This window comes from Alosa alosa, chromosome 4 (genome assembly GCF_017589495.1).
Source record: "Alosa alosa isolate M-15738 ecotype Scorff River chromosome 4, AALO_Geno_1.1, whole genome shotgun sequence".
NCBI lineage: Eukaryota > Metazoa > Chordata > Actinopteri > Clupeiformes > Clupeidae > Alosa > Alosa alosa.
The window spans coordinates 32152501-32180258 of NC_063192.1; the positions used below are offsets into that span (position 1 = coordinate 32152501).

The 27758-nt window shown below is 46.4% G+C and overlaps 1 protein-coding gene across 1 annotated transcript in view; it reads right to left on the reverse strand.

Annotated features, from left to right (window-relative positions):
- Positions 1-23751, reverse strand: part of LOC125293744 (plexin-A1-like) — a 165445-nt gene extending 141694 nt beyond the window's left edge. The window contains 2 exon segments of the mRNA XM_048241839.1: positions 7462-8799; positions 23613-23751. Of these exon segments, the coding sequence (XP_048097796.1) occupies positions 7462-8625 (1164 nt within the window). The 5' untranslated portion in view covers positions 8626-8799; positions 23613-23751.
- Between the last annotated feature and the right edge of the window lie 4007 nt (positions 23752-27758).

A 27758-nucleotide genomic window follows, 5' to 3' on the forward strand; every position in this document is an offset into this window, starting at 1 on the left:
CATACACACACACACACACACACACACACACACACACACACACACAGTCTGGCGAGTAACAGGCCAGGGCGATGAGACAGATGTTTACGATTGGGGCAGCTCTGCCCCCCACCCCCAGGGCAGGCCGGCTCAGCACAGAGGCGTGATTATTTGGCCGGCCCTGACCCACGCCTGACCCACGTCTGGCCCCCAGCATCTGGTTGAGACCTGGAGCCATGCACACAGCTACACAGCTACACACAAGCAGCACACTCATACCCACACTGACCTGCCGAGTGCAACGTCACACACACACACACACACACACAGACACATGTACACAAATGTATACACATGTACACACACACACACACGATGAGTGCATGGGTGCCTCTTTTCCTCCTACATGTAAGTAGTGTATGTGATTAGCAAAATCATTCTATCTCCTACAAAAGCAAGAGCAGGATGAATTTCCACATGAAAAGGGGAGACAGTGAAGGACGGGGGAGGAGGAGAGAGACAGATATGGTGAGTCATTTTCTGAGCTCTGATTGTTAGACGAGAACGATGCGAATGTTCGAGCCAGATCAGACTGACGCCGCTCCACTGCAAATCACACAAACATTTCACATGTGAAGGCAGCAGGCTGTGTCACTGAACCGGACCCATTTTTTTCCCTCCCCCCGCTCCAACTGGATTGAAAGCAGCTGTGGGCTCCTCAAATGTGCCAGGTAGGAAACTCAATTTGGGGCCGCTCTCAACCCCCTCTGACCTAGTTCCCTCTGCTCTCTGCCTCTGACAACACCGCGGTGCAAAAAATGAACTTAGCGACTAGAAGAATGCAAGCAGCGCTAAGTGTGTGTTTGTATCCAAGCGCGTGTTTACGCCTTCCTGCATGAGCGCTGCTCCCGAGCTCCAGTGCTCCGCACCCCCAGGCATGGTTGGACCCAAACATGTGCGCCTGCTCTGCTGGGAATGCTGTTCACGTTCCTTAGACACCATCGCCTGGTAACAGGCAGCCCTTAAGTGCGGCGCATGCTTAACTGCTCAAGCGCAAAGTAGAAGCCAGCAAACCGAGTTCTCCTTAAACACTCACAGATGGCACAGCAGTTTAGCAACATCACACAGGGTCAGGCTAGAGAGCCTGGGACACGGTGGAGAAAGCTCTTTCTTGATAAACAAATCGCCTTCTCTAAACTCTGCTATAAAACGTGGAAAATGTGACGTTTGCGGTACTCGAGTGTGCATGGGGCATGTTCATCTGGAATGATCTGTGATCTATGGGGTAATGGAAGGAAGTCAGAAACCTTAGCATAGTGGCCGTCTCAGAAGTGGTTTCTCAGAAGTGCGACTCAGTGGCCCGGTGTTGGTGCCTTCCGACGGTGCTGACTACCGACGCAGTAAATGGGCCACCGCACCCAAGGTCACACAGAACAGTTATAAGGCATCAATCTCAGAGGCCATAAAACGCAGATGATGCTTTTAACCTTGTTGGCCCAGCAAACGCTTTGGGTTTTTAATCTGTGTAATCTCAAATAAAGCACTCCACAAACACTAATCCAATTACATAGAGTGTCCTGATATGGCTAAGCTCCTACTGTTGAGCCACTGCATGGTGGCTGCAGTGCCCATTATTGAACACAAAATGCTTTGTGTTTCTACAAGCAGCCCTCTTCCCAGCTTTCAGCAACGTGGAAAAGTCCCAGTGATGACGAGCTACTGAGTAGAGGTGTAATTTGGTCTCTCCTTTCAATACATTATAAATGGATGACTGAACACACTCATGTACTCTTTATGTTCAAATCATTTACACGGACGCAGACTTCACCCAATTTTGACATTCCACTTTAACTATACTTGAACGTAAACAATATCCAGATGTGGTTGGTTTAAGGGGAAAAAAATCTTCTGGAAATCACACAGCTCTTAGAGAAGCTTTGCAGGGGCGAGGCGTACAGTTGTGGTGGTGAGTGTGAGAGAGTGTGTGTGTGTGTGTGTGTGTGTGTGTGTGTGTGTGTGTGTGTGAGTGTGAGTGTGCGTGTGAGTGTGTGTGTGCGTGTGTCTGTGAGAGTGTGTGTGCGTGTGTCTGTGTGTGAGTGTGTGCGTGTGTGTGTGTGTGAGAGTCCCGTCATCCCACAACTGTGGCGCACAGCAGCGTTCACAGAGCCCCTCAGAGCCCCACCGGGGCCCGAGGAGGCGCTTCCTGATCGCTCCCCACTCACTGGAGGAGAGCGGCTTCATTAGCTCCCATTCATCAGCACCCCAGAGGCCTCTAGAAAGCCAGCGGCCGCCATGACAACAGAGTGCTGTGGAGAGGGAGGCGAGGCAGCCAGGGCCACCGGGGGGGACGCCTCGCCTCGCGCGCTCGTGACACTGCGTTAAGGAGCAGGTTGGCGGGAGCCACTCACCCACAAACCGGGCAGGAGTGGGCAGGAGCCTCCCCCCACCACAGCGGCCGACGCCTGAGACTAATAGACGCCACGGCTCACTGCTAACAGGCTACATGTCAAAGCCGCTATTACTGGAATGCTGTAAGGAAAACAAGTGGGAGTACAAGCAACTATGATCGTTTTTTAACCTCTGACATTTTGCCAGGAAGAAAACAGAAATGCAAAAAGCAATCCAGCAAGTAAGATGTGAACCGGAGCTAACAGAAATGAAATTTGCTCCTTGTTTATTCAATGGGCCAAAAACAAAACATATATATCTGCACATAGTTAGTCTGGCGAACATAAAAAGTGCTAGCATTTTTTTCCTTCTTGTGGCTCAAAACTTGGCCATTGAAACTGAATCTGTAAGAGCTGTAGAGAATGCCTAAGGGGGCTTTCACATTCAGAGAGCCTCCAACTTCAATGGAAACTGCACCCCGCAAATTTTGTTGCGACAGTCTTCCAGGCTCCAAACTTAAGACATGCAAATTATTGCACTTCAGTGAAATCCAGCACTCAGCGACCTTTTGTGTTGCAAGAAAGCATTCCATATTTCTCAACAAAATTTCCTTTTCCGCATCCTAGCCCGCAGATGGCTCTTTGACAGTCTTGTCTTTTTAAAAGCTCTTGAAGACAATAAGTTCAGTGAGGCTTTCAACATTCGCAGGAACACTGTCAAAGTATATTTCAGACCATGCTGCAAGGACTTATATATCGTACAACAGCTACAGGAGAGCAGAACCAGGACTCTGTAGGAAATAATTTAGCACATTATGCCACTGGCTCTGTCAGTGCTACATATAATTTGACAGATGTGTCTGTTTAACCCTTAAAGGAGTACCGAATGTTGTGTCTGTTTAAGGACCTCTAATGGGTCTCCTCAAGGCACTAAAATGAACTGGAAAGCCTGATGTGACGGAACACATGGCCTTCTGTATAGTATTCACACATCACACCAGCTCCGCGGCCACATGGCTTCCTACAGGATGCTGTCCGTTTAGCGTAAATAGCCTCACGTCATTGACATTGCTATGGAGATGGTTGAGTTGTAATGATCTGATGGGAGTTGCTCCATCTGAGAGACTGAAGTGAGTGTGGCAACTCGGGCAGGCAGTCTAAGAGGCAGGCTTAGCGCTAGCTGAGCGGAGGACAGACTAATGCGCTGCGGATCCGACTAATCACCCTCCGCCATGGGAGAGAACAAATACAGCTGGTTAACAGCTACACAGGCACCCAGTGATAACAGATACACTCACTTCTTCTTTTGCTGCATGCTACACACACACAAACACACACACACACACATTCTCATACAAACACACATCAATAAATAATTACACTGACAATTAAATCAGCAGCCGGACTCATTGAGGAGATTTCCAGCTTACATTTGTTCACTGCTGAAAGGTTATGTGCGTGTGTTCAGGGCCGAGCTCGTTTTTCTTTTGAGCCACTTAACTGGCTGATTTATTGATTTGAAAAGGCATCCTCTGGTGACACTAGTACACTGACTCATCCCACTGCACACACATGCATATTCACTCACACACACACACACACACACACACACACACACACAAACAAATGCACAAACACATACACATACAAAACACACACACACACACACACACACACACACACACACACACACATACACACAAACAAATACACACACACACACACACACAAATGAAATCTAAACACAAAAAACATGTGCAGACGCCTACTTAGAATTATACCGTACACTATGCTTTTGGCTCATTTACTTAAACTAAGGGATCTGAAACTATCAGAAGAGTATCTGTAGGTGGTAGGTGTAATTGCTATTGTTGACTGCTGGTGAAGCGTGACAGAGTAGGCCAGTCAAAGTGAGACATTGTGGAACCACAATAACAACTATAATTTTTCCTCTTTTTGGACAGATGTGATGTAGATAAAAGCTTGGAATAGGTACAGGGCATTTTTGGTTTTGCTTGTGCACTAATCTGCTTTGTTCCACTCTGTGTTTCCTTTTACTGCAGATCTACAAAAGACAATAATGGCACACACACACACACACACACACACAAACAAACCCACACGCACATTATTTACTGACATGAGTACAAACCAGCAGTTTCATATCCAACTGGTACAGGGCTGACAGCTAGAATAGCTCCTTTCATCTTCTTCCTGTGCCATTGTGTCACTGACTGAGTGAGGAAATAACATTTCATCACCTCATGTTGGCATTGAGATATTTCCATATCACTAATTATGGAAATCCATCATTACTTTTTCTCAGTGATTGTCATACATTCCTTGTGTGCCAAGGTGACATAAAAATCTAGGTTTATATACAGAAATTCTTCACTCTGACTGTGGACTGTGTTAAATGTCCAACCGAGCGCAGTAAAAAGATGCGAGCATATCTACAGCAGTGCGAGCATATCTACAGCAGCTGAATAGTGTTCAATGCCATGATTTAATCACAAAGACTTTTATCTACAAGCCTTCAATAAGAGGGAGATTAAAAGACAAGAAAGAAAATCTTTGAACCATCAGTGTGGAAGCTAAAGAAACATAAAAGTGGAAGAGACGTGATAACCACTCCCGATCCAAACCACCAGCCAAGAGATCAAGAGAGATACATGCTGATAGATGCAATTATTCTGGGCTGGAATTAGCATTGCAGCCATTTTTATTCTGTTTATTTTTGAAGCTACAGCCTCGACTGCAAATAGTACAAAACCAATTTGGTTAGAAAGCAAGGTATTATCGCCCTGTCTGACAGACACTGACACAAGACATTACATTTCATTTCATACATGTATGACGCCAAATGGTCACAAACAACGTTAAAAAAGGAGCACTTTGATTCTGTTGTTGCTGTTTATTTTGCTCTTTTATGTCTCCTGAGGACATGCTGAAAGCCTCATTAGCAATGCTAATCCATTTTCTCCTCGTTTTACGGGCAGGATACACAGCTTTGGAAATGAGCCTGCAGCTGGCAAGGAAGGTGACCTGTAACTTTTTAAAACTTCCACCTTGATGACGTCCATAAATCGTCTGGGAGCAGCCAGCATGCTGGACACAAAAGCACGGAGCAGCGCGGGAGAGGTTTATTGTCCTTAACAAGCGGACCAACACAATGAAAGTATGTGACTATCCAGTTGAAGTGGTTTGAGTAAACAAAGTGCCCATATTTGCATTATCTTCATCAACACCAGAGCACTAGGGTGGTGCTAGGGTGGTGTCCATGTGACTTCTACCTAGAACCTGTCCTTTCTATAAATCACTGCCTTTGCATAATGTAATTAAAATGTATTAAAAAAAAATGTAACAGCGTATCATTATGAATTACATGAAAGAAGCCATCAGCAAGAGACGGATGAAGGTCACACCCAGTAGACAGCGAGGCGACAGCCACACGGTGCGACATGGGCCTTTATGAAATCATTATTTCACGCCCCACTGACATGTCCTTGATCGATTGCATGCATTGGAGCAGATGGTAAACAAGCCCCATCATGTTCTGAATCTCATTTACATACATGCATCGGGTTAAGGCAAGGGAGCGCACAGGTGTGTCGTGGTGAAGAGAGACGTCACGGGAGTCTGGACGTCCGTCGGCCCGTCTCGCGGTCTGCATCGGACTCTCAGAACTAGTCTGCGCCCCCGCGCGTTTCCTGCCTTGAGAAGATGACATTCTCCCTTAAAGTCAAAGGAAGGTGGACAAGAAAGCGCCGGCTTGTTGATGAGAAGACAAAAGGGCTTCCGAGGCACTGATTGTGAAGGAGAACAAACGCAGAACATTAGGTGAGTGGAGCGGGGGGGAATTATTCATAAGCTGGAGGCTGCATGGCGGACGGGTGAGCGCTGCGAGCGTTATCTTTTCATCTGGTTCAGCCGAGCGTGTCGCCGTCATTACCTGGGTAGATTGCTCCAGGCCAGTCATTATGGAGGTTGCGGTTATTATAGATAATGTGCTGGCCGTTTGTCAATACAGAACTCCGGGACTGCCAGCTTTTCTGTCAGAGCGCGGCGCCAGAAGGCAGAATCAGACGGCAGAAGTTCCTGCATGTGAACATCTGTGTCAAGACAGAGGGGCCAGTCTCAGCTGGCACAGGACTGGCATCATCAAAGGTCAGACCGAAGCCTCATTCTTTCTGGGCAAAGCAGCAGTGCCCCTCAATAAATCTGAGCTTGTTTGTAGAACCAATTGCCACATGGTGCATACCAGCTTTACCAAAACACTCAGCCACAGTTTACACCATGAGGCATGGTGGCATCATGTTTTTGCTTGTGTTCTCTGGCACTTTGGTGAGCAAGTACACCTAGTGTCAGGACCTTAAGCCCCCAATGCATTAGGGAGCGTGATGCAGTAGGACAAGAGCTGCTGGCTCATAAATGAATGCAGACTGATGCACCCACACTGGTCATCCACTCCGCCCAGACTCATGCACCCACACCGGTCATCCACTCCTCCCAGACTCATGCACCCACACCGGTCATCCACTCCTCCCAGACTCATGACTGGGGACTCCCATGAGGGACCCGGGCAGTAGAGGGGACAACTTCAGGACTACATAAATCACCCTGCAGCACAGAGACAGAGCTGACCTCGGGCCAGAGAGAGACAGCATGCTAATCCCAGGATGATGATGTCAGTCAGTGGGAGGGCCAATTTGGGAGCCAAAAGCCATGCAGGCCGAGAGGCAGTGGCCAGAGGAATGAGACTTAACCAATGAGAACATCCGCTAATCTCCAGCACCAGCCAAAAACGCCAAGCCTTTGCTTATGTTAATATTCTCAGGCTAACAAGTAAACAGAACAAAGCAGGCCCAGGGAAAGCCACTGTATTTAATGATCTATTTACCAGAAACTATACAGAAAATCCAAACATTATTTGAAATCCTGATTGCATTGTTTTCTTGACAAAGCACTGATAGATTGGAGGAAGAAAAGAGCACCACACTGTTAAAAGCATTTTTCACATTTAATCGTTATAGCATTAGTGTAAAATGACCATCTAAAAATGACCATCTACCACTAAAAAAGAACTGTGACTTACTGAATTGATGCAGGCCAGCTCCTTGTTGAGTAGCCAGGGCAGAGACAGCTTCCCCTCTCCCTTGTAGCATGACTGGATCCTCTCCTTGATCTTCTCCTTGATCTTGCGCAGGGTGAACAGACAGAGCACCGACTCCTTGGGTGGCTTGGCCCGGTTCTTTTGGCCCTGCGCAAAGACCGTGAAGAGGACCTCCTCCCGCTCGGAAATCCCCAGCGAGCGCGCCAGCCGGGTCCCTGGCCGGCTGAGGTAGGCATCCTGCACCAGGCGGTACTCCACGCCGTCCTTTGTGCAGCCGATTGGGAACTCGATGTAGGAGTAGAACTTGGGGTCATCCACGCAGAGCCGCACGATTTTGGAGGTGAAGAACTGCTCGCCGCTGGCGTCGGGCGAGGTCAGCTGCGTGTCCAGCTGGAGGGTGAGATAGTAGATGAACTGCTCGCTGCTGAAGCTGTAGATGTAGTAGATGTCGAACGTGGGGAACTTGGAGAGCGTGTCCGAGGGGATCTTGAGCTGCGAGGAGACAAACTCGTCCTGGTAGACGAAGCTGAACATGTCCGCGTTCTCCTCGTTGGCCATCAGCTTGCGGCTCGAGAGCGTGGGGAAGTACTCGGACTTGCCCTCAATGGGAGTGCCGACAAACAGCTTCCCTGTGCTGCCGCCACCCTCGTAGCCGTTGATGACCACCCCGGACATGGTGCCGGACTCGGAGACGCTGGAAAGGTAGTGCTCCTTGCGGTGGTGCGGCTCACCCAGCTTGAAGAGGTCGTCAAGTCGCAGGAACTGGCAGATGCCCTGCGAGGTGCTGCCGCAGGCGATGAGGCGGTTCTGGCCGTAGTCCAGCAGCAGCAGCTTGTTGACGTTGTTGGTCTGCACCAGCTCGTGGGGGCACGACTGGACGCCAGGCGGCGGGTAGCACTTCTCGTTGTCCACCACGGGGCCGGTCATGTGGTTGCGCAGCTGGGTCAGGTTGCTGGAGAGCTTGTAGATCCAGTTGACCGCTCCCACGTACACCTCGCCCGTCTTGTTGTGGACCACCAGGTGAGTGAGGCCTCCCTCGGGAGGGCTGAAGGTCTGGAAGGCATGCGGAGGGCCAGCCACGGCCTCAGCGACCACTAAGAGGAGCAGGACGAGGGGGCAGCCTCTGAGCACCATGTTTAGCACCATGGGGTGAGGATCCGGTCCTAAGCCGCAATGGGCACCAACACTCTGAAAAATGGGACAACCGCAGGGACACCGAAAGTCTCAAAAGCACCTCACTGGGCCAGTGTCCTCTTAGTTCTTTCCCAGAATGCCTCTGTGTCCTCTATAACATCATCCGCAGTGACGTGACCACCAGCTCTGCAACGAGACAAGAGGGAAAAACAAATCATGAGACTGGCAGAGACAGTGGAACATTCCCTTATTGATTTTGCCAAGTCTTTAAAAGCCCTCCCACACTCGGGGAAAAAAATATGTCATAATACATAAACATTAATATCTTACAATAGGGCCTAAGGGGGAATCCTATACAACATTTAATGAGCGTGTCAGGCAGGCTGACAGCACTCTGTGCTCAGCCTCCAAGCCTCCAGAAAACTCGGGGCTAGCGGACCTCGGCGTGCCCTTAAATATTTCACAATCTCTCTCTGCAGTAGCATCTGAAGCGCCACTGGAGAGGGGGGGGACAGAGATCGCTGGAGGGGCAGCGCGCTACCTCGTCCACTCACCTTCAAGAGCCACACAATTGTCGAAACAAGATGTGGGTAATGCAATGCATTTATGTCACTGAATATCAGTGCTCGTAAAAGACTGTAGACAGCTTCTTTGTTTCATTTGAATTCTGGCATCATCCCTAGATTTTCAAATGTTGACACCAGCTTACTGTATAATACTTCTTAAATAATAATGTCCTGGCACTGGTCAGATGACGTTCATGTGAGGAGATTTCGGTCGAGTCCCCCGAGCTGCCCTGGTTTTGCCCTCTCTGAGTTCAGGCACACACACACACACATACACACACATACACACACTTTGAGTACCAGTGGCTCTGTCATCTGCCCGGCAGCCATGATTATCTGTTAGATGAACTTAGTGTTCTCGGGCCCATCACAACAATGCCACTACTGTGTGGGACGCCACATCTATCTCCTCACACACAGGCCAGCAGCGAGCTTTTTCCCCAGTCCACCACTCAATACTCAGGGTAGGCCTCCCACTCTCTGTGTGTGTGTGTATATATGTGTGTGTGTGTGTGTGTGTGTTTTAACGTGTAACTACAGAACTGAAAAGCTGACAGGCAGACTGGCTGGAAACAAAGGCGGTACAAATACGTAAAACAAAATCTGATTCACGAATCATGTAATCTGGGCACTTTGTCACAATCATCATTTAATAGGCTGCTACGAAGGCTTACACAGGGAGAGACTGTTTTGCAATTCCCAACAGTACTAACAGATTACAACTATAAATACTTTGAGTAAACAGAAAACACAATGGTGCATTTTACTGTGAATTTGCATTTAATAGCGTTTGACCCATAATTTCATTTTAAACACACAGACATACAAATCTGTCAATGCCTTGACTTATCTGGGACAAAAGGATGCTGATGAAGAGCTTAAAGTTTCAATAAAGGTGTGCTTGGGAGTTGTTTTGTTCAACTGTTTATGGACTAAAATAAACCTTTACAAAAATAGCTCAACTGAGGCAGCTCTTTTGCCATGGCCATTTTGAAAATAAGACAAAAACAGTGCTGAGAAGAAGGCAAAGAAGTGTCTGTTATTGTCACTTGACAATATGGGAGGAGATTACAAGCACTGAACTAAGATCAAACACTATGAAATAAAACAAATGAGTCTGGATAACTTGATTCCAAATCAAAAGTCAGAGCAAAATCATAGGTTTGCCTGATGTTTACACACTGGCGCCATTGGTGAAATAAATAAATCAATTAAAAAGAAGCCTGCCTTGGTACGGCAGCTTTCTGGACAGCTGAAGCTGGCTCCTCAGATAATGGCCCCAGGCCCCCAGTCCCCGACTTGATTTATTGCCTGAGGCATATCAATTATAACACAGGCGGGGGGGAGAAGCAGTGCACCTGACTTGGGCAAATTTAAAAAAGCTATTGAAAATCCGTCACGTCAGTGGACTGTGTGCTGGAGGCCAGGTCCCCAGTCAGGGCCACAGGAAGACCCGCAGGGAGCTGAGCAGCAGACCTCCACTCTGCTCATACACACATACAGTACTTAATGCAAGGAGCTCACACACACACACACACACACACACACACACACACGCACACACACACACACACACACACACACACACACACACACACATCACTACAGCATACACACACATCACTACAGCATCCACATTAATATCCAGAATTTCTCCACCAACAATGTTGGTTTGGAGGGAAATGGCTTTCTTTTTTCTCAACACAGCTAAGCACAGCAGAGCACCTCACACAGTTACAATAGAACATAGCACAGAGAAATTAAACGTGTGACTTCAAGCCCCAGGATGTACATTTTTGTTTGATACATCCAAACAGCGTGTCTTAATGCAGATATGCAGTTCCACTGTAGTCTGTAAGCCAGGCTCAGTGAACAGTCAAGGCAGCATTTCAAAGATATTCCTTTCCGTGGTTTCCCACAGGGCCGCTGCCTTTAACCAATCAGAAGCTCAAAGTCCGCAATTAAGCCTCCCGCATGCCAATCAAACAGCAGGCAGTGGGCTGGGGAGAGTACGGGGGACAGGAAATCTTTGTTTTCAAATATCTAGCGAGCGCTAGTTTGATTAGCAGGTCGTCAGTGTTGTCGCTTTAATGAGACAGGACTGCAAAAGAATAGAGTGTTTGTGCTTAGACCGCGCTAACATGAACTGCATTAGCTGACTCCAAACTTCCAGTTCTTTCGGAATTAATTCTACCCATGTATAAAAATTACAGCAAGTTTAATTTACAAGAAGTTTACAGCCTTCACCAGAAAATGCAATCACGCAGAATAGTCTAGATGGTACAAGTTCAGCTAGTGAATATGAATGCATAAACTGATTGGTAAATGGAGTACATAATGGACTTTCTAAAGTTTAGTTTAGAACAATGCAGGGCATTACTGACTGCATGCACTCAACCGTAAATTAACACACCATGACGACAACCATATCAGATTATGTGTGTGGTTTCATATTAAGACACGTCAGCTGCAGTTTGTCGGCAGAGTGCAGGCCCGATGATTTGTAGGAAATGGGATCCAATTCCACACTGTTAAAAAGATGATAACCTAACAACGCAGGTTTGTTTGGGCAAAATGGCTGCCTGAGTGATCTTGGGGCTCCACGGCCCCGGAGTGATGAGAGTGGTGTCCAGGGGGACGAGACTGGTCTGCAGCCTGACCGCGGGCAAGAGCCACCAACACGCGGCCTAAAGAAGATCCCCCACAAGGAGGAGAGAAAATAAAAAGCTGACTGAGACGAAGAGGGCTTACAAATGGCAAGAACGCCGTCTCTGCAGTTTCGGGGCTTAGACAACATTGTACACATTGAGGGATGACAAAACTGCAGAAGTTATTATTTGAATTGTGCCTATATAAAAATGACAATAAGTGCTTAAGCAACAGCGATGGCTTAGCGGAGTGCTGAAAATGGGAATGTCTTCACATTCCATCACAGCTCCCTTCTTTTCAACTCTCCACATCTGCTTTAACAAATGCCGTCCAAAAGCAAAACGCTTCACCTCGGTTCCCATCGTAGCGACCTCCAGGAGTTCTATGAGTTTGGCTACGGATTGTGAATTAACGTGATGATACTCAAGGATTCCTGTCTGGAGCTGGGTGCTGTTGGGCACTATGACTTGGCCCTGCTGTGGGCTAAGATGAGGTCATGCAGCAGAGCATCAGCTTGCTGTTAGGGTGCATCCGAGCCAAGACTTGGGAACACTGTTCACCATTGATCCAGGCATTTAGCGCATGTGACACTGTGACCCCTCAGACAGCTGCCTGTTAACACCCTCACCCCTCAAAAATGGCATGCCGCAGGCTTACTGCAAAACAACAACCTTTCACCACAGTGGTTTTAACATGTGTTTACCAAAACACACACATCATGTCTGCTTTCACTGATTTTATAATCAGTCTGTTTTTGATCCCTGTACAGATGTGGAGAACGTCTAATGCCAGAACAAATGGCACCAGCCTATTATTCATGCAAATCCAATCACATTCAGATGTTTGGAACGATCAATATGGCCAGAGCATAGGATCCTGGATCCCACTGAAGCACTCAAAAGTGCAATTGGCCTCAATACCTGAGAGGGAGACACACCCATAAACTCAGAAATTCACAAAGACACAGTCCAATCAAGCGGCCTCTCTGGGCAGCCATGCTAATAGATCTGTGTCCATTACCTCACTCCTCGCTGGGTCTAATAGGTCCCACAGAGCTAATGCAGGCATTTTAGCTGCTCCACGTCCAAGTGCAAGTAATGACAAAAAGGTTTTCCTTTTGCCTTGTGGGATAGTCCTAACTTATTTCCATTTGCAAATACCCAGAGTATGTCAGTGTTTTGGTGAGTGAGCGTGAGAGTGTGTGTGAGTGTGTGTGTGTGTGTGTGTGTGTGTGTATGTGAGAGAGATAGAGAGAGAGAGAGAGAGAGAGCGAGAGAGTCTGTGTGTGTGTGTGTGTGTGTGTGTGTGTGTGAGAGAGATAGAGATAGAGAGAGAGAGAGTCTGAGTGTGTGTGTGTGTGTGTGTGTGTGAAAGAGAGAGAGAGAGAGAGAGTCTGAGTGTGTGTGTGTGTGTGTGTGTGTGAAAGAGAGAGAGTCTGAGTGTGTGTGTGTGTGAAAGAGAGAGAGAGAGAGAGAGAGAGCGAGAGAGAGTCTGTGTGTGTGTGTGTGTGTGTGTGTGTGTGTGTGTGTGAGAGAGATAGAGATAGAGAGAGAGAGAGAGTCTGGAGTGTGTGTGTGTGTGTGTGTGTGTGTGTGTGTGTGTGTGTGTGTGTGAAAGAGAGAGAGAGAGAGAGAGAGTCTGAGTGTGTGTGTGTGTGTGTGTGTGTGAAAGAGAGAGAGTCTGAGTGTGTGTGTGTGTGTGTGTGTGTGAGAGAGAGAGAGAGAGAGTCTGTGTGTGTGTGTGTGTGTGTGTGTGAGATAGAGAGAGAGAGAGAGAGAGAGAGAGAGAGAGAGAGAGAGAGAGAGAGTCTGTGTGTGTGTGTGTGTGTGTGTGTGTGTGTGTGAGAGAGAGAGAGATAGAGAGAGAGAGTCTGAGTGTGTGTGTGTGTGTGTGTGTGAAAGAGAGAGAGAGAGAGAGAGAGTCTGAGTGTGTGTGTGTGTGTGTGTGTGAAAGAGAGAGAGAGAGTCTGAGTGTAAGTGTGTGTGTGTGAAAGAGAGAGAGAGAGAGAGTCCGAGTGTGTGTGTGTGAAAGAGAGAGAGAGAGCTGAAAGACAAAAGCAGGGAGGAGCAGAGCAGAACTGGCACACACATTTACTGACTCATTTTTGTACAACAGTTGCAACAGAGCTATTACAGAACCATCTCCTATTGGTGCAAATGCCTGGCTGAAACACTGCCTTCCTACCCCGTCTCCTCTGAATAGCACAAAACCTGAGCAAGTAGCCCCAGTGTTTTGTGTGTGGGACTCTAAATCCCATTACGCATCTGGCTTAGCTCTTTCCATTTCCTGCTTTCCAGGGTTTGTCCCAGAACACAGACTCCCTTAATCGCATCAGTAAGAAATGCAGTATCCTCTTTTTTGTGTGTGTATGCTTGTGAGAATTCCTGACCAGGAAAAGTCGCCATAACAATCCCAACTGATCACATAAACATGGAGCTCATTTGAAAACACACAGTCACACACACATGAAGGGTTTTCGCTGCGGAGATGGAGTCTCTCTGTGCCCTGAGCTGGCACGCAGTGGGGGTTCAGTGGCAGGCAGGATGGCACACATGAAGGACAGACTTGAGCAGAAGTGACACAGGCTCGGCTGCCAACAGCATGCTGGCAGGCCAGACGGGCAACAGTTAGTCCGTGCATTTGTCAGAGTGCTAAATGGAGGTGGTTCTACTCTACAACCTGAGGATCTTCAGATGAACATAGTGGTTTATAGGCACAAAAAGTGGGATTTGAGTTCAAATGCAAATGTGAGGATGTAACGAGCTAAGCAAAAGCTGACCGATCAGAAAACACATACACACACACACACACACACACACACACACATCCACGACATTCGGAATGACCCACTGGACTTCTTTTAAATGTATTTGCTTTGAAAAGACAGATCAGAAGTCTCTGTACCTCTGAGAAAATCAATCATGTGAGAGTTTAAGCACACTGTGTCATGTCATCGCCTGACCTTTCCAGTTGAATATTTCAGTTCCTGCCCAATGCGTTTGTGCTAACACAATTACACCAGGCTAATGAACAGAGCAGCGAGATAAAGTGCCCCTGAATGGCTGCCTCTGCTTCGCATCTCAATCTCCTCTAAAGGCTACATTTGCATCTTTAATAGAAATGAAATTCCTCATTAAATGTTCAGACAAGGAGTGAATTACGGGGCAGTTAATAAAGAAAATGGGGGTGAAAAAAACAGAGTTAAATGTTAAGTATTTGTCCTTTTCCTATTGGCCTGACACTGCGTCCTGTCCCTACACTGTGCCAGAGAGTCCCTTTCAGCCTTATGGGGGCTGAGAGACTGGTGGCTAACGTCAGGCAAAACAATTACAACTGTAAGAGTAGCATGTGGTGCAGTTTTGGATTTGAGGGCTTCTCGTGGCCAGTTGAGCAGCAAATGGGTCTCTGGTGGTCCATCCCACACAACAGAACTCACGATTCCGACCCGGTCTTCACTTCCTGGCCCCTCCATCTCAGAACCCACCGGAGGGTTCGGGGTTGTCGGCGGAGGCGGGGTGGTGGGGCGCGGGGAACGTGTCGGGCCCCCTACACATGGCGGCTTAGCGCGCGATCCGCTGGAAAACTGGAACCGGCTGCGGATGTGGTACTGATTAGCGGCGGGCCAGAGGGGGCCGAGGTATTCCAGCTATTCCCCCGCGTGACCGTGGGGAATTGAGTTTAGCGTGACCTCCTGGCATGCCACTCTTTATAGGAGCGAATAAAAAGGGGAGCTGTTGACAGCGTGCAGCAGCTTCCACTTGGGGTCCTTCCTTTGAGTGGAAATCTTATCGAAGGCATATTACCTCAATATGTTGGTGTCTTATCCTTGTAGCTGCTGGGTCAGGTCAAACTGGACGATATTTCAGCCTGCATCAGTAAAGTCCACATCTGAGCTCACTTTCAGAAGCAGAAGCAGCAGCAGTCGGTTTCACAAGGACCCCCCTCCGTATTCATCCTGAAGGCTAAACGTTTAGAAATGGCCCCTCTGTGACGCTCACCACAGCTTCTAGCATGGTGTTCAAATGCGATCCACGCAACTGCTGACCATTAGCACCAATGGTCCTCTGACATAGAAAACAATGCTGCATCTGACTGAATTCCCCGTATGAGGGGCACAGCGCATGGCATCACTCACACAGGTTCACGGCTGGGGGACGAGGTAGGAGAGGGTGCTAGTTTGTACCCATCATGCGTACACAGCAGCTTCCGGAGCCTCAGTGAGTGTTATCCTGCAGGTGATAATGAAAGAGTGACAAGCCAAGGTCTAATTGCGAGGCATTAAAACTGATTCCGGGAAGGTCAACTCCCCCTGTGTGCGACCATTACGAAACGAGCAAATAAATGTCAGCTTGTGATGAGGCTCTGTTTGGCACGCTGATGTATTCAAGGAATAGCGTCATCTGCTATCAAACTAAACAGGATGCCACCAGTGACTGACAGGCAGACTATAAAACTCTTATAATGACGGAGGCTGGGATAAAGAATGGTACTGCTGCATGTTTACATTCATTCAGACTTTATGAGGGATGGTGTAAGGGAATAAGGTTGTGTTTATTGCCTTTTCCAAGTTATGGTGGAAAGTCCCCTTGTTTTACAGTCTGTATTTAAAAAGCTAATTCACACTCTTTTTTGACTTAACACAATCCTTCTGTTTCATCAGTCATGGGAAAGCATGGGCCGAACAGCCTTTTGGGTTCCCCTGGAATAAACTGTAGATTTGAGCCATTGTTCCCCATTCCCTGCTTTCTCTTCCTCTTTAGACTGTATTGACTCGTCCGCAGACAAACAAGGACTTAACAGGAAAAGATAAGAATAGCTGGAGACTAAATTCCAAGGTTGGTTTTGGAAAAAATACATTATATACACAGTCAGACTCTAGCCAACCCTTCACACACATATACACACACAAACACACACACACACACAGTGAAATAATTACAGCTGAAATGTGCATGGAACCATAAACACTTGCACTCTCCCCTAAATCGTTCACTGTTAATACAAATAACATTGAGTCAGCCTCAAGCATTTGCACACTCGCTCGCTCTATCTGGTGTGCAATCACTCAGTCAGACTCGAGCACTTGACAAACACACGCACGCAGCCCGATAAGGACCAGCGCCGTTGTCCCCTGGGCTCCTCTGGCCCTGTTGACTGTCCATTCAGGCATTCCCCCGGCCACCGCACAAGAGGGGTCAGGGGGGCCATGAGAACTGGGGGCTGGGAGAGAGGACTTGGCCGGCCCACTGCTGGAGAAACCTCTTCAGCAGCCGCGCTTCAAACGGCCTTCTCTTATCGTGGCATGTGTTGCCGGACACAGTGCGCATAGTGCCAGGCCTATCAGCGGGGCAGCGGGCGAATGCCGAGCTGGAGAGGATCACGCTCGCAATTATGCGCTGACCTCAGTCACTGGGACAGATGCGACTGTTGTGCCCGGCCCGCAGCCGCTGTTGCACTCAGTCACTCCTTCGTCTCGCAAACACGCATGCACACGGTCAAAACATCTGTCGGCAGGGCGAGGAAATAAAGGGCTCCATTAACCCACTCCTCTCTTTTCCTCCTTCACTAATGGGAATATGTAACACACACACACACACACACACACACACACACACACACACACACATCCACTGTGAACTCGAGCTAGGAGGCCACGCTGACAAAGAGGGATCTGTATATCACATTGGGCGCAAATCCCAGCAGCATGACTGTCTACTCCAAAAGTGCCAGGCAGTATTCAACGGAGCTTTCAAAGCTAAAACATCTGTCCTGCTCCGCAGAAGCCCTCGGACTAGCCTGACAGCTGTGTGTGTGTAGTGTTGGCGAAGGTACTGCTCGCCGCCATACATCAAAGTAACGAGACACTTGTGCTCTGAAAGCAACAAACACAGCATATTAGAGGTGCTCCAGTCTACCGCGGCTGCTAGACCTTCACTTAAGGGGCTCACGGAATGCATTTGCAGTTCAATGGCAAATACCACCCCCGGCACATGCACATGCTCACACACAAACGCACAGCAGCACGGCATGGGTCTGGGTCAGCCCCGATGTGTAAAGTGAATGCCATCAGCAGAGGAATGCAACCTGTGACCCTGCGCTCATGACCCCATGATGAGAGAAGCCCCCTCATTGGTCTGGCAGAGTAATCATTTCCAGAGCGCGCCACTGCAGGCGTGAGGGAGGAAGCTCTAGAAGAGAGGGGGAGGGGGGAGGAAGGAGGGGGGAGGTGGTCTTCCCAGCCTGCCGGGCAGCGGTCTGCACAAGCCGGCTCTGCTAAAGGGATCACCGCACTGGTGATGTTTCACAGAACAAGCCGTGTTCCGTACCTGCGTGAAATAGGCACCAGGGAGAATGGGGGAGGGCGTTTTAGAGGCCAATAAAAGAGAGGGAGGGAAAGCAGCAGTTTCCACACAGCTCTGCACAAGAGCCACATGTGCAGGGATTTAGCTGTTGTGGGGTTGTTTGTTTTCAGGCAGTAAACTGAGCAAACTACACCAACAGTTTACGTTTTAAAAGACTGTCTTGAGTGATATCAAACTAAACCATACATATACTTGCATTTCTGCTCATTGGCTATATAAAATCAGGAGATTTTAGGTGAGATAATAAAAACAGTTTAATTAAATCCTGAATGCACTGTGTGTGTCTGGGCAACAAAAATCCATCTGGAGGGGGATGTGGATTTCAAAGCCTTCTCCATTCCACGAGTTATCAGCACTCTTCACTTCAAATAAGCACGGTGTAACATAGCAGGACCGCACCGCAAGCTTCGCCTTTCATCAGCAGCTGCCTGGTGAGCTGCGGGTCACAGGGCCAACGCGGGGTGGCCGAATGTGTCATGTCACCTCAGACAATCACTTCACCCTCCTGCACGCTGACAGGAACTCGGCGTCAAATGTTGTTCTTCTGGCAACACCAGCAGCTCAACACAACAGATTGGACTCGCAGGAAAACTAGAGTCCCTGCCAGAATCCATTCTGAGGAGAATTCTTCCAACCGAGTGGATCGAACAGCACATTTTCCCAGTCCACTGGTCCTAAAATTAGTACTGATTAGCAAAAAGAGCTGCCTCTTTTCTCTGCTTTGACTACAGCTTTGTCAAATATGTCAACTCAATCTCAGGACAGCTTCATTAAAATGTACATGGAAAGAGATTTTTAATTTCCCAAGAAACATTTTATGGACCCTGGACCAAAACCATAGTGCGGGATCCTTTCCTAACAGGCATGGCCCAGACTATGAAGAGATGCAAAGCATGTCTGTTCTCCTTGTGCAGCAAAACTGTGGGATCACCGCTTCCCTCCCACTGAGAGATCAATACTCCCATTCAGATCTTTTAATGGGGTATTAATTAGGAGATTACAGCCCAACAGTCAGGAGCATCAACCACTTGGCTCTATGCAGAACCACACAACCACACACTGTGTGCAGAACCACACACTGTGTGCAGACCGCCAGGAACCTGCTCAAGCACATCAGCGTAGCGTGTTGCTGGGCCTGAGCAGCATTCCTAATGACAAGCAGACAAGCACATCATCAGGAAGATCTTGTGTTGCGCGTCATATCTGAGACGTGAGAGCAGTGGACTCTAATTAATATGAGCCAGGACAAATGGCTTCCATAATCTTTTATTTGCGTAGGCCCACAGGGTTGGTCATGGCTGGCCTGCAGGGCAGCAAAAACGTGTCGGCTCTCTTGAAAACACATAAATCCCCTCGGCTGCATCCAGCAGTGTTTGTGCGATCTGGGCCCTCGCTCTGAAGTCCGCCAGCGACGCAGGGAGCGGGCACCTGAAGCCGCTGACGCTTGGCCACAGACGCAGGCTAATGAAAGTCCCCCTCCCACCCTGAGGGGGGCAGCACACAGGGAGCGCCTGAACCCTTTTGTTCCACATTGTCGGCCCCCCAGGGGGGCCCAAACATCTCCTGTGCTGCACTCTCTATTAGTCTTACTTACAATCACAGTCTATGCTTCTGCATTATTAAAGCAGCCTCTGCACACAGACCACGGGAGTCGGCAGAGCTGCTCCACACATCCCATCTGAACACTCTCAAAGGACTAATAACCAAAAGGTACCACATAGTAGCAGTCTCTTATGAACATGATCATGTTTAAATTATAAACACACACATATAAACAAAAGCCAACAGCAGGATAGACAGTCCCCAAGTAGTAGGTAGCGGTGCTAACAAAAGATCAGCACCACAGCCTTGTGAATGCTGGAGAATATAGACACACGGCTGAGTTTGTGTGAAAACAGAGAGCCCACGAATACACAAGCCACCAACGCACCATGCAGACGCACGAGAGCAAGCTCTATGTGCCTCTGTTCTCATTAGGGCAGCCGCTGCCCAGAGGGAGGCTTCCTTGGCTAGTCTCAGATGAGAGCCCTAAATAAACAGTCTTCAAAACAAATGTAGGGGAAAGGGGAATAGTGTTAGCCTAGGAATTCGTGGACTGAATCTGGCTGTGCCATTCTCGCTCACAAAAGATTGGCAACACATGAACACAAGCACAAGCACACACACACACACACACACACACACACACACACACACACACACACACACACACACTCACACACACTCACAAAAAGCTGTGGCTGGTTGTAAAAGAAGAGCTCAGACAGCAGATGGCTGATAGCATTGATCTGGATCCTTGCACTGATAAGGGCAGTACGATACGCTGCTCCAGAAATGGAGAGCTGGCCAGATGCGAGGCTTACACCCCGTACTTGAAACCTGCAAAAACTCACTTCAGAAATTGGCTGTTGGCTGTTTTTCTCATAATGAGCTTTGCTAATACCAGTGACACAGAAGGGATTCTGCATCTGCTGTTTACAGAGAACGCTATCCAAGAGAGAGGGTAGACCCCTGAGACAGAATATACCGCCTTCAGTTTTTTACAGGTAAATGGACTAGACTGAAGGTCAAAAAGACACACTTCATACATGGGACAGTTATCAAAATGAGTCACAGACTAAAAACAAAATATGGCCTCAAGGCACCCGGGCTGCATTTATGGGGCTATCATACCACCTCAAGGTTACAGAGCTGCCTCTTAATCAGTCAGTCTGACAAAATGTTCTGCCTTCACCCTGCCATATCTACACGTGTAAAAATACACTCTACAAGAACCGTTGCTATTTTGAAATTCAAATGTGCAAGGAATCCTTGGTCTTAATCAGCAGGATTTTTCACATTTTTGTCAAGGCCTTTGCTACCCAGGTGAGTCTACACGCTAGTCGGCTAAGGTGACCAGGAGGCACCAAAGCATTAGTCAGCAGGCGTGCTTCTCCACGAGGGTGTGGGGAGAGCGGTTTTATCTTCAGCCAAGTACAAATTATTTTGGAGAGAGAGAGCGAAAGAGAGAGAGATAAACCAAATGCCAAATCTTTATTAGAAAAGATGACACTGCAGACTTGACTAATTCCACAGTGAGAGAGAAAAAGACCTGCACTCCTCTACAAGTGGTACTGATCACACATGCACATTTTGTTGTTTACACAAGTTCAAACGTCATCTTCAATATCACTTGCCACGGACTCTATCAGCAATACAGCAAATACAAAAACAGTCAACATAGCCAAAGCACATGCATATAATATTGCTGACAGTATTTGTGTTTCTATCCATTCAGTAAACAAGTAAAGAAAATGCCACAATAGATGAGAGACACGGGCCTTATTGTGATTGCTGATGGTATTACATCTATCGTTTCGCCAAAGAAAGTTTTGACTTAAATGGCTTCTCTGTGCTAGAGTACTGTAATAAACACAGTTCGTAAAAGTCTACCGTTGTATCACACAGAAGCGATGTATTGAAGTATGTGTATCGTCAAGTCAGGAAGAACATTAAGCATTTTCGTTAACGTTTTAAAATAAAAATCATTTAAAAAAAATCTATATTATTAGTGGTCGCTTCTGGGTAGCTCCTGCTTATTTTAATGGTCTAAGAATTGAGCAAGCAAGCATTCTTTAAATCTACAGGGGTATTGGGTCGCTTGAAAAATACTGTAACAACAGCACAGAGCGCGGGAACCCTGCATCGCTGTAACCTGCTTTTGTAACCATCTGTCCATGTGGGCTACTAGAGAACGTTAAAACATGCAGTCCCATGACTAGTGCAGGGCGAAGAGACACTATAGTGATAACTCATTAAATATGAACTCTGGCAAGTATATTAGGCATGGGACATATCAAGCCTAGATCAACGCAATCTATATGGCACTGGAAGGTTAGCCTCACGACAGACATTTGCGCACTAATGTAGACTACTGGTACAAGCAATAAGTTGTTTTAGGTCGTCTTCATATGATAAAAAAATTGAGACATTAGGCTCGTTGTTTGATAGACGTTGTTTGTTGTTCTTTTCCTGAAACCCGTATGCAGTCATGAAAGCAATCTTCATAAATGATTATGACTGACCATTCTGACCATAGAACTTCTCCACTGTAAGGGGAACACAGAAAAACACTAAATAGCCTATAATTCTTCCGCGAACGCGTAAAACACACCTGAGGTCTGCCTGTTAACAATGAATGGTAACAGCTATGAACTAGACTTAATGCACACTGAAATGTTATTAATTTTACAAAATAGTAATATTATCAATTAGTACTAACCTGATAATGTCTTATAACTGCTAACGATAAAAAAAAATCACTCATGGCTTTATTCTAGCGTTTTACCACATAGGCCAATACATTGTCATGTTTGTGTTACTATTAATGTAATGAATGAGATTAGTCAGTCTGACGGACACTGTTACATGAGGCTGTGATACGTTGGCTAGGTAGACTATTGTAATGTAAACTAAATAGGAGACACATATAACCACGAAATTAAATGTGATCAAAGACGAAAGATTGTTCAATTAAAGTGTGGATCACATTGAACATCTGGATAGCAAAGCCAGGAGCTGTCAATGAAGGCATTGTCAGGTACGCTGACCTAAGAATTAAACACTACGTCTTCGTAAGGACAGCACAATGATAGTACAGACTTAGAAACATAGATAGCCGACTACTTCAAGTAGATTTGGTCCAGTTGTTTCAAACAGGCTACCTCTACGCGGAATAAAGTAGGTTTGTGTTTTGTCGGTTTTCTTTTCCAACACGTTCCCGGTCAAAAGCTAACATACTGTCTGAACAGAAATATGTAAATTTGACATGCATTAATTGGAGATGAGTGATCATGCCTACGCGCTGTCAAATTTATTTCCCAACATATGACAGACCAGCTCTGCCTATTCCACTGTCAGTGAGACGCACAGCATTTTTATTACACCCTAATAAATGCAGCAAGAGTAAAATTCAGGCTTAACCGACGGGTAGCATACCATACGCGAATTCCTTTGAGGAGGTCCTTTAGTCTGTGCCGTACCCGTTCGATGTAAAACGCCTCTATATCATGCAAGCAGTTGCTGCCTGATACTTTAGTTTGACAATTAACGCAGCTCTAATGTTACTAAGTCCCCCTCGTCAAAAATAACACCCAAGTGTAAAACCACAAAATGACGACTCACAAAAATGCTAGTTTTTGTTTGTTTTCTTTTTCCCCAGACAAATAGCTCCCTAACGACCCATGGTTCCTTCCAAACTGAATCGTAACGCCATGCCATCAGGATAACCACATGAGCAACCAGAGAAGAAAACACTGGGAGACACCGATGGAATAGAAATTGGCTACGGTAAGGAGGGGGGAATACATGAAACTAACATTTCAAACTAAACATGCAGGTTTCCAAAAGTGAACTTGTTTAGAGGAGAGTGCGCTCTACTTACGTTCTGTCGCGATCATCAGTTTTGTTATCCTTGCCATGCTTTAAGTCTAAAACTCGCACACATTTTCACTGCAGCTGTGGCGTTTCACTAAACTCGTTGGCGGCTCCGCGCTTACTTTCGAGTCTGAGGTCTCCCGTGCGCATGAATGGAGTGGAATGCGGATTGAGCTCCCAGTGGCAACGCAGCCTCGTTCTGAGGACAGAGGCTGTGCTGCGAGAAAACACTTTTCCCTTTGGCATGTAGGCGGCGACGTGGCGCAAGATTGAGGAGCCTGGTTTCCATGCGCGACTAGGCTCAACTCTGTTGTAAGGGCGATGACACATCAAAACCTGTCGGCAGGGTCTTTCATTGCTGCGTACACCACCATGTAATCATGTAAAAAAACAATGTATTACCTATACCCTGTCCACACTATTCTAATCTAAGCAGTAACAGCAGAAACCCTTCTAGAAGAAAATCTTTTATGCATGTGAAGAGACTCTGAGATCTAAATGTACTCTTAGTTTATTTGTTCTATTCTAGTTCTTAGTTATAGGCTAGTTTTTTGTTTGTTTGTTTGTTTTTAGAGTGTCCTGGAGGCCTGGGCTTTTTGATCTCATCACATTGTGGGTTGACAAGATTTCTGCAGACTGCAGCTTGGTCCTCAGGCATAAACACACACAGGTTCACATTTCAGTCTGTACCATCCAAGCAACCATTGACTTGGGACAAAATCTATGAAGTTTTGTGAAAATGACATGTCTATGGGGCAATGAGTGTGACAAATTCAATACCCAGAGGACAGGATGTTCGATGTAATGTACTAGTATATCAGGGAAAAAAGATAAAGTCCAATATGATGACCCAGTTTTTGAAAAGACAAGCTCTTCAGATCAGCAGTAGGCTACTGACCTATTTGTATTCCAGTTTGGTGTCCAAGTATTTCATCAGAATTACAACCTTAATATAGAAGTCATAAATTATACAACAATAGATAGAGGATACAAGTGAGGGATTTGCAATGGGGTCTGTCAGACAGTATCAGACAAGCTCCTGCCCCATTTAAAGACTGCAGAGCCAAGGTCTGTCCAGTCCCTTGCACTGATCCACACAACACGAGCAGCCTAATAGCCACACATGCCAGTGAGTGGCGGACTGCAGCCAAGAAGTCTCCTAATAACCCTTCTGCAGATTACCAGCCATAGCAGCATGCATACTCTCTGCTGCAACAATTACTCTTTATTTTATCACATGTTCATACATTGGCATAAGCTTTATCAGCATGTCAGTACAGAAAGAAATACAATGAAGAAATTAGGTTGAATTACGATAGATTGAAAGACAAGGCTCATAGATCTGAGTACTTGAAAGTGACAATGGTCTTAAGGTCTCTGAAGTAGAGCACGAGACGTTAACCAATGGGAAATCATTCTCAGTTGTGGTCATCAATGTAAACCAGGGGTGTCAAACATAAGGCCCGGGGGCCAGATCAGGCCCGCCAGCAGGTTTCATACGGCCTCCAACATGTTTTTGGGTAGGAAGGGAACATTAGAAAGAAAAGATATTCACATCCAGCTGTCTTCAACAATTTGTAATAAGCAATTTCTGTGATAAATTGATTAAACCTAGAACTACAAACCATCCTCAGGAAGGAAGAGGCCAAAAAACTGACATGGAAGTAGCGTGTTTCAAGAGAGAAAGAGGAGGATATGACGAGTAAATGATTTGTCCTTGTTTGCTCATGAGTGCTGTAGCAAAGGAGTATATCATCAAACAACACTCATACCAATGCAGAGAAATGAAAATGACCATGTCAATTACGGCCCCCGTGAGGTCTCATTCCAACAAATCCGGCCCACTGCCTAATATGAGTTTGACACCCCTGATCTAAACCAATCTCCAGTCACCTTTCTCAGGGATTTTCCACTGGCCATAGCCCATATAAGGTCCTCTATAGGCATTCTGAAGTGATCCAATGGACCTGCTCCGGTTAAAGCGTTACCGAACTTTCTCTCCTGAGCAGGTTGGAGGCTACGTCTTCTAGCGTGGGTTGAGGTCTTCCTGTTCACTGAAGAATGCCAAGAGGACTAGTTTCTCGTGGTGTGGCCTGATGTATATACAAAGTGGTCTGCAAAAAATCCCTGAGATGGGTGATTAGTTCAAATCGATGATGTCATCCGAGAAGGACAAGGACTTCCTATTAATTAACATCAAGTGAACTTGAAAAAAGAAAGAGTAGTGCATATATCTTACTATATGAGGGAGTTTTGTTGCAGTTATTGCATTTATTACAACACAACACATACAACACAACCCAGACATCCTCTCATGGCTCATGGGGTTCTTGGATGACATTAAACACAGTATAAGGGAGGTGGCAGTTTTATTTGAGAGCCACCAGCCTTTAGGTGCTGAACATGAGCCCATCATCCCAGATGTGGGACTTCTCACCTGCATGTCCGCACAATTTCCAGAGTGCACACGGCTGTGTCCATCTGAAGCCCCCATTCTGCCATGTTCTCAGGAGCTGTTTGATCTGACCAAGTGCATCCAGTGCTCAAGCATGCACTGAGCTGGCTTCTGATCAAAGCCTGTCCCCAGGCCAGTGGAGTCCAGATGGAGACAATAAAAATATGATGCCATGCTGGCTTCCTACAGGTCAGTGACAAGGAAGGGATTACAGAGGAGAGTTTCACAAGTGTAGCACCGAAGAGTTCTAGAACTTTGCCTTTTCCTCATTCCATTAATGATTCTTGACTGTCTAGTTCTTCAAAGCACATCTCAAGACCTTTTTGTTTAATGATCACTTCTCCTCACACCCAACACATAGCTCTATCTTTCCTGCTACTCTGTTCCCTCTTTGTTTGTATTGTTTTTGTTTGTTTGTTTGTTTGTTGTATTTTCCTTTCCACTATGTAAAGCGACCTTGGGCTTGAAAAAGGCGCTATACAAAAGTAACTTATTATTATTATATTTATTATTATTATTATTATTATTATTATTATTATTATAGTTATTCTTCATAACTGTATGCACCCTCTGCTTCTACTTGGATTGGCTATCTGCCATTGTGTTATATTGTGTTTTATCTCAAAATGCTCTTGGCTGTAGCTGCTGCTGTCAGAATGAAGACTTTCTGACAATAAATAAATCGAATTTCATTTAGTGTTCAGTGTGCAGTCCACTATGACTGAAACTGAGAAGTTTGCAATGTGAACCATGCAATGTGCTTGCCACCTACCCTCCATCCTCAGAGTGTAAAGTCACGTTTTGGGGCTTTTACCTATAAATAACCTGGAGGGAAACAAACTACAAATTATTGTGGGCACCAAGGTAAGTGGGCATTAAAATCATTTCAACAGTTAACCTTGTGTGTCAGGTAATCTTTCATGAATTAAGAACAGTCGGTCACAGTTCCCCAAGCATTTGAAAGCTTGGTGAAGTATACTACTACTATATACACTGCAGTTTGAATGTTTGGTGAGTGTGTGTTAGTGTGGCTTGGTGAAGAATACTATATACACTGCTGTGTGTGTTAGTGTGGCACAATGTGAAACTGTTTCACAGCCAATCACATAACTCAGACCAGTTTTGCCTTCATGTCAGCCATTTATTTAATCCAACCCCCAATCATAATTAAAATCTTTTCTGTGAGCTTTGCAGGGAAAACTAATTAGTGACAAACATACTTTTTTCTTCAACTCAAATCACACAAAGAGAGTGGGAGCTTTCCTTTAGTGCCTGTGATGTACGTTGGTATGAGTAGAAGTTTTTTTGTTAAACCATTTTAATCACTGACAAGATCATAGATGTCTTTGCCTGAGTTTTCCCCCTCAAAGGCAGCTTGTGTTTGCTGTTGAGGATCTCGTACAGAGTGCATGAGCGGCGCTAACTAGTGAGGGAGCCTGCGTGGGTGTTGTGGGGTATTTCAGCTGAAAAGACAGGTCGTTGTGAAATGAGCCCTGTTGTGTATTTTTCTCTGGATAATTATGTGCTAGATGTAGCATCAATATAATTCCCTACTCTTACATAGAGATCTTGTCTAAGGTCACATGTATATTCTCAAACATGGTCAAATACCAGCCAAGCACTAGTGTATTTGTATAGTCTGTGTGTGTGTCTGTGTGTGTGTGTGAGAGTGAGATTGTCTTGACATTTTCATAAAAA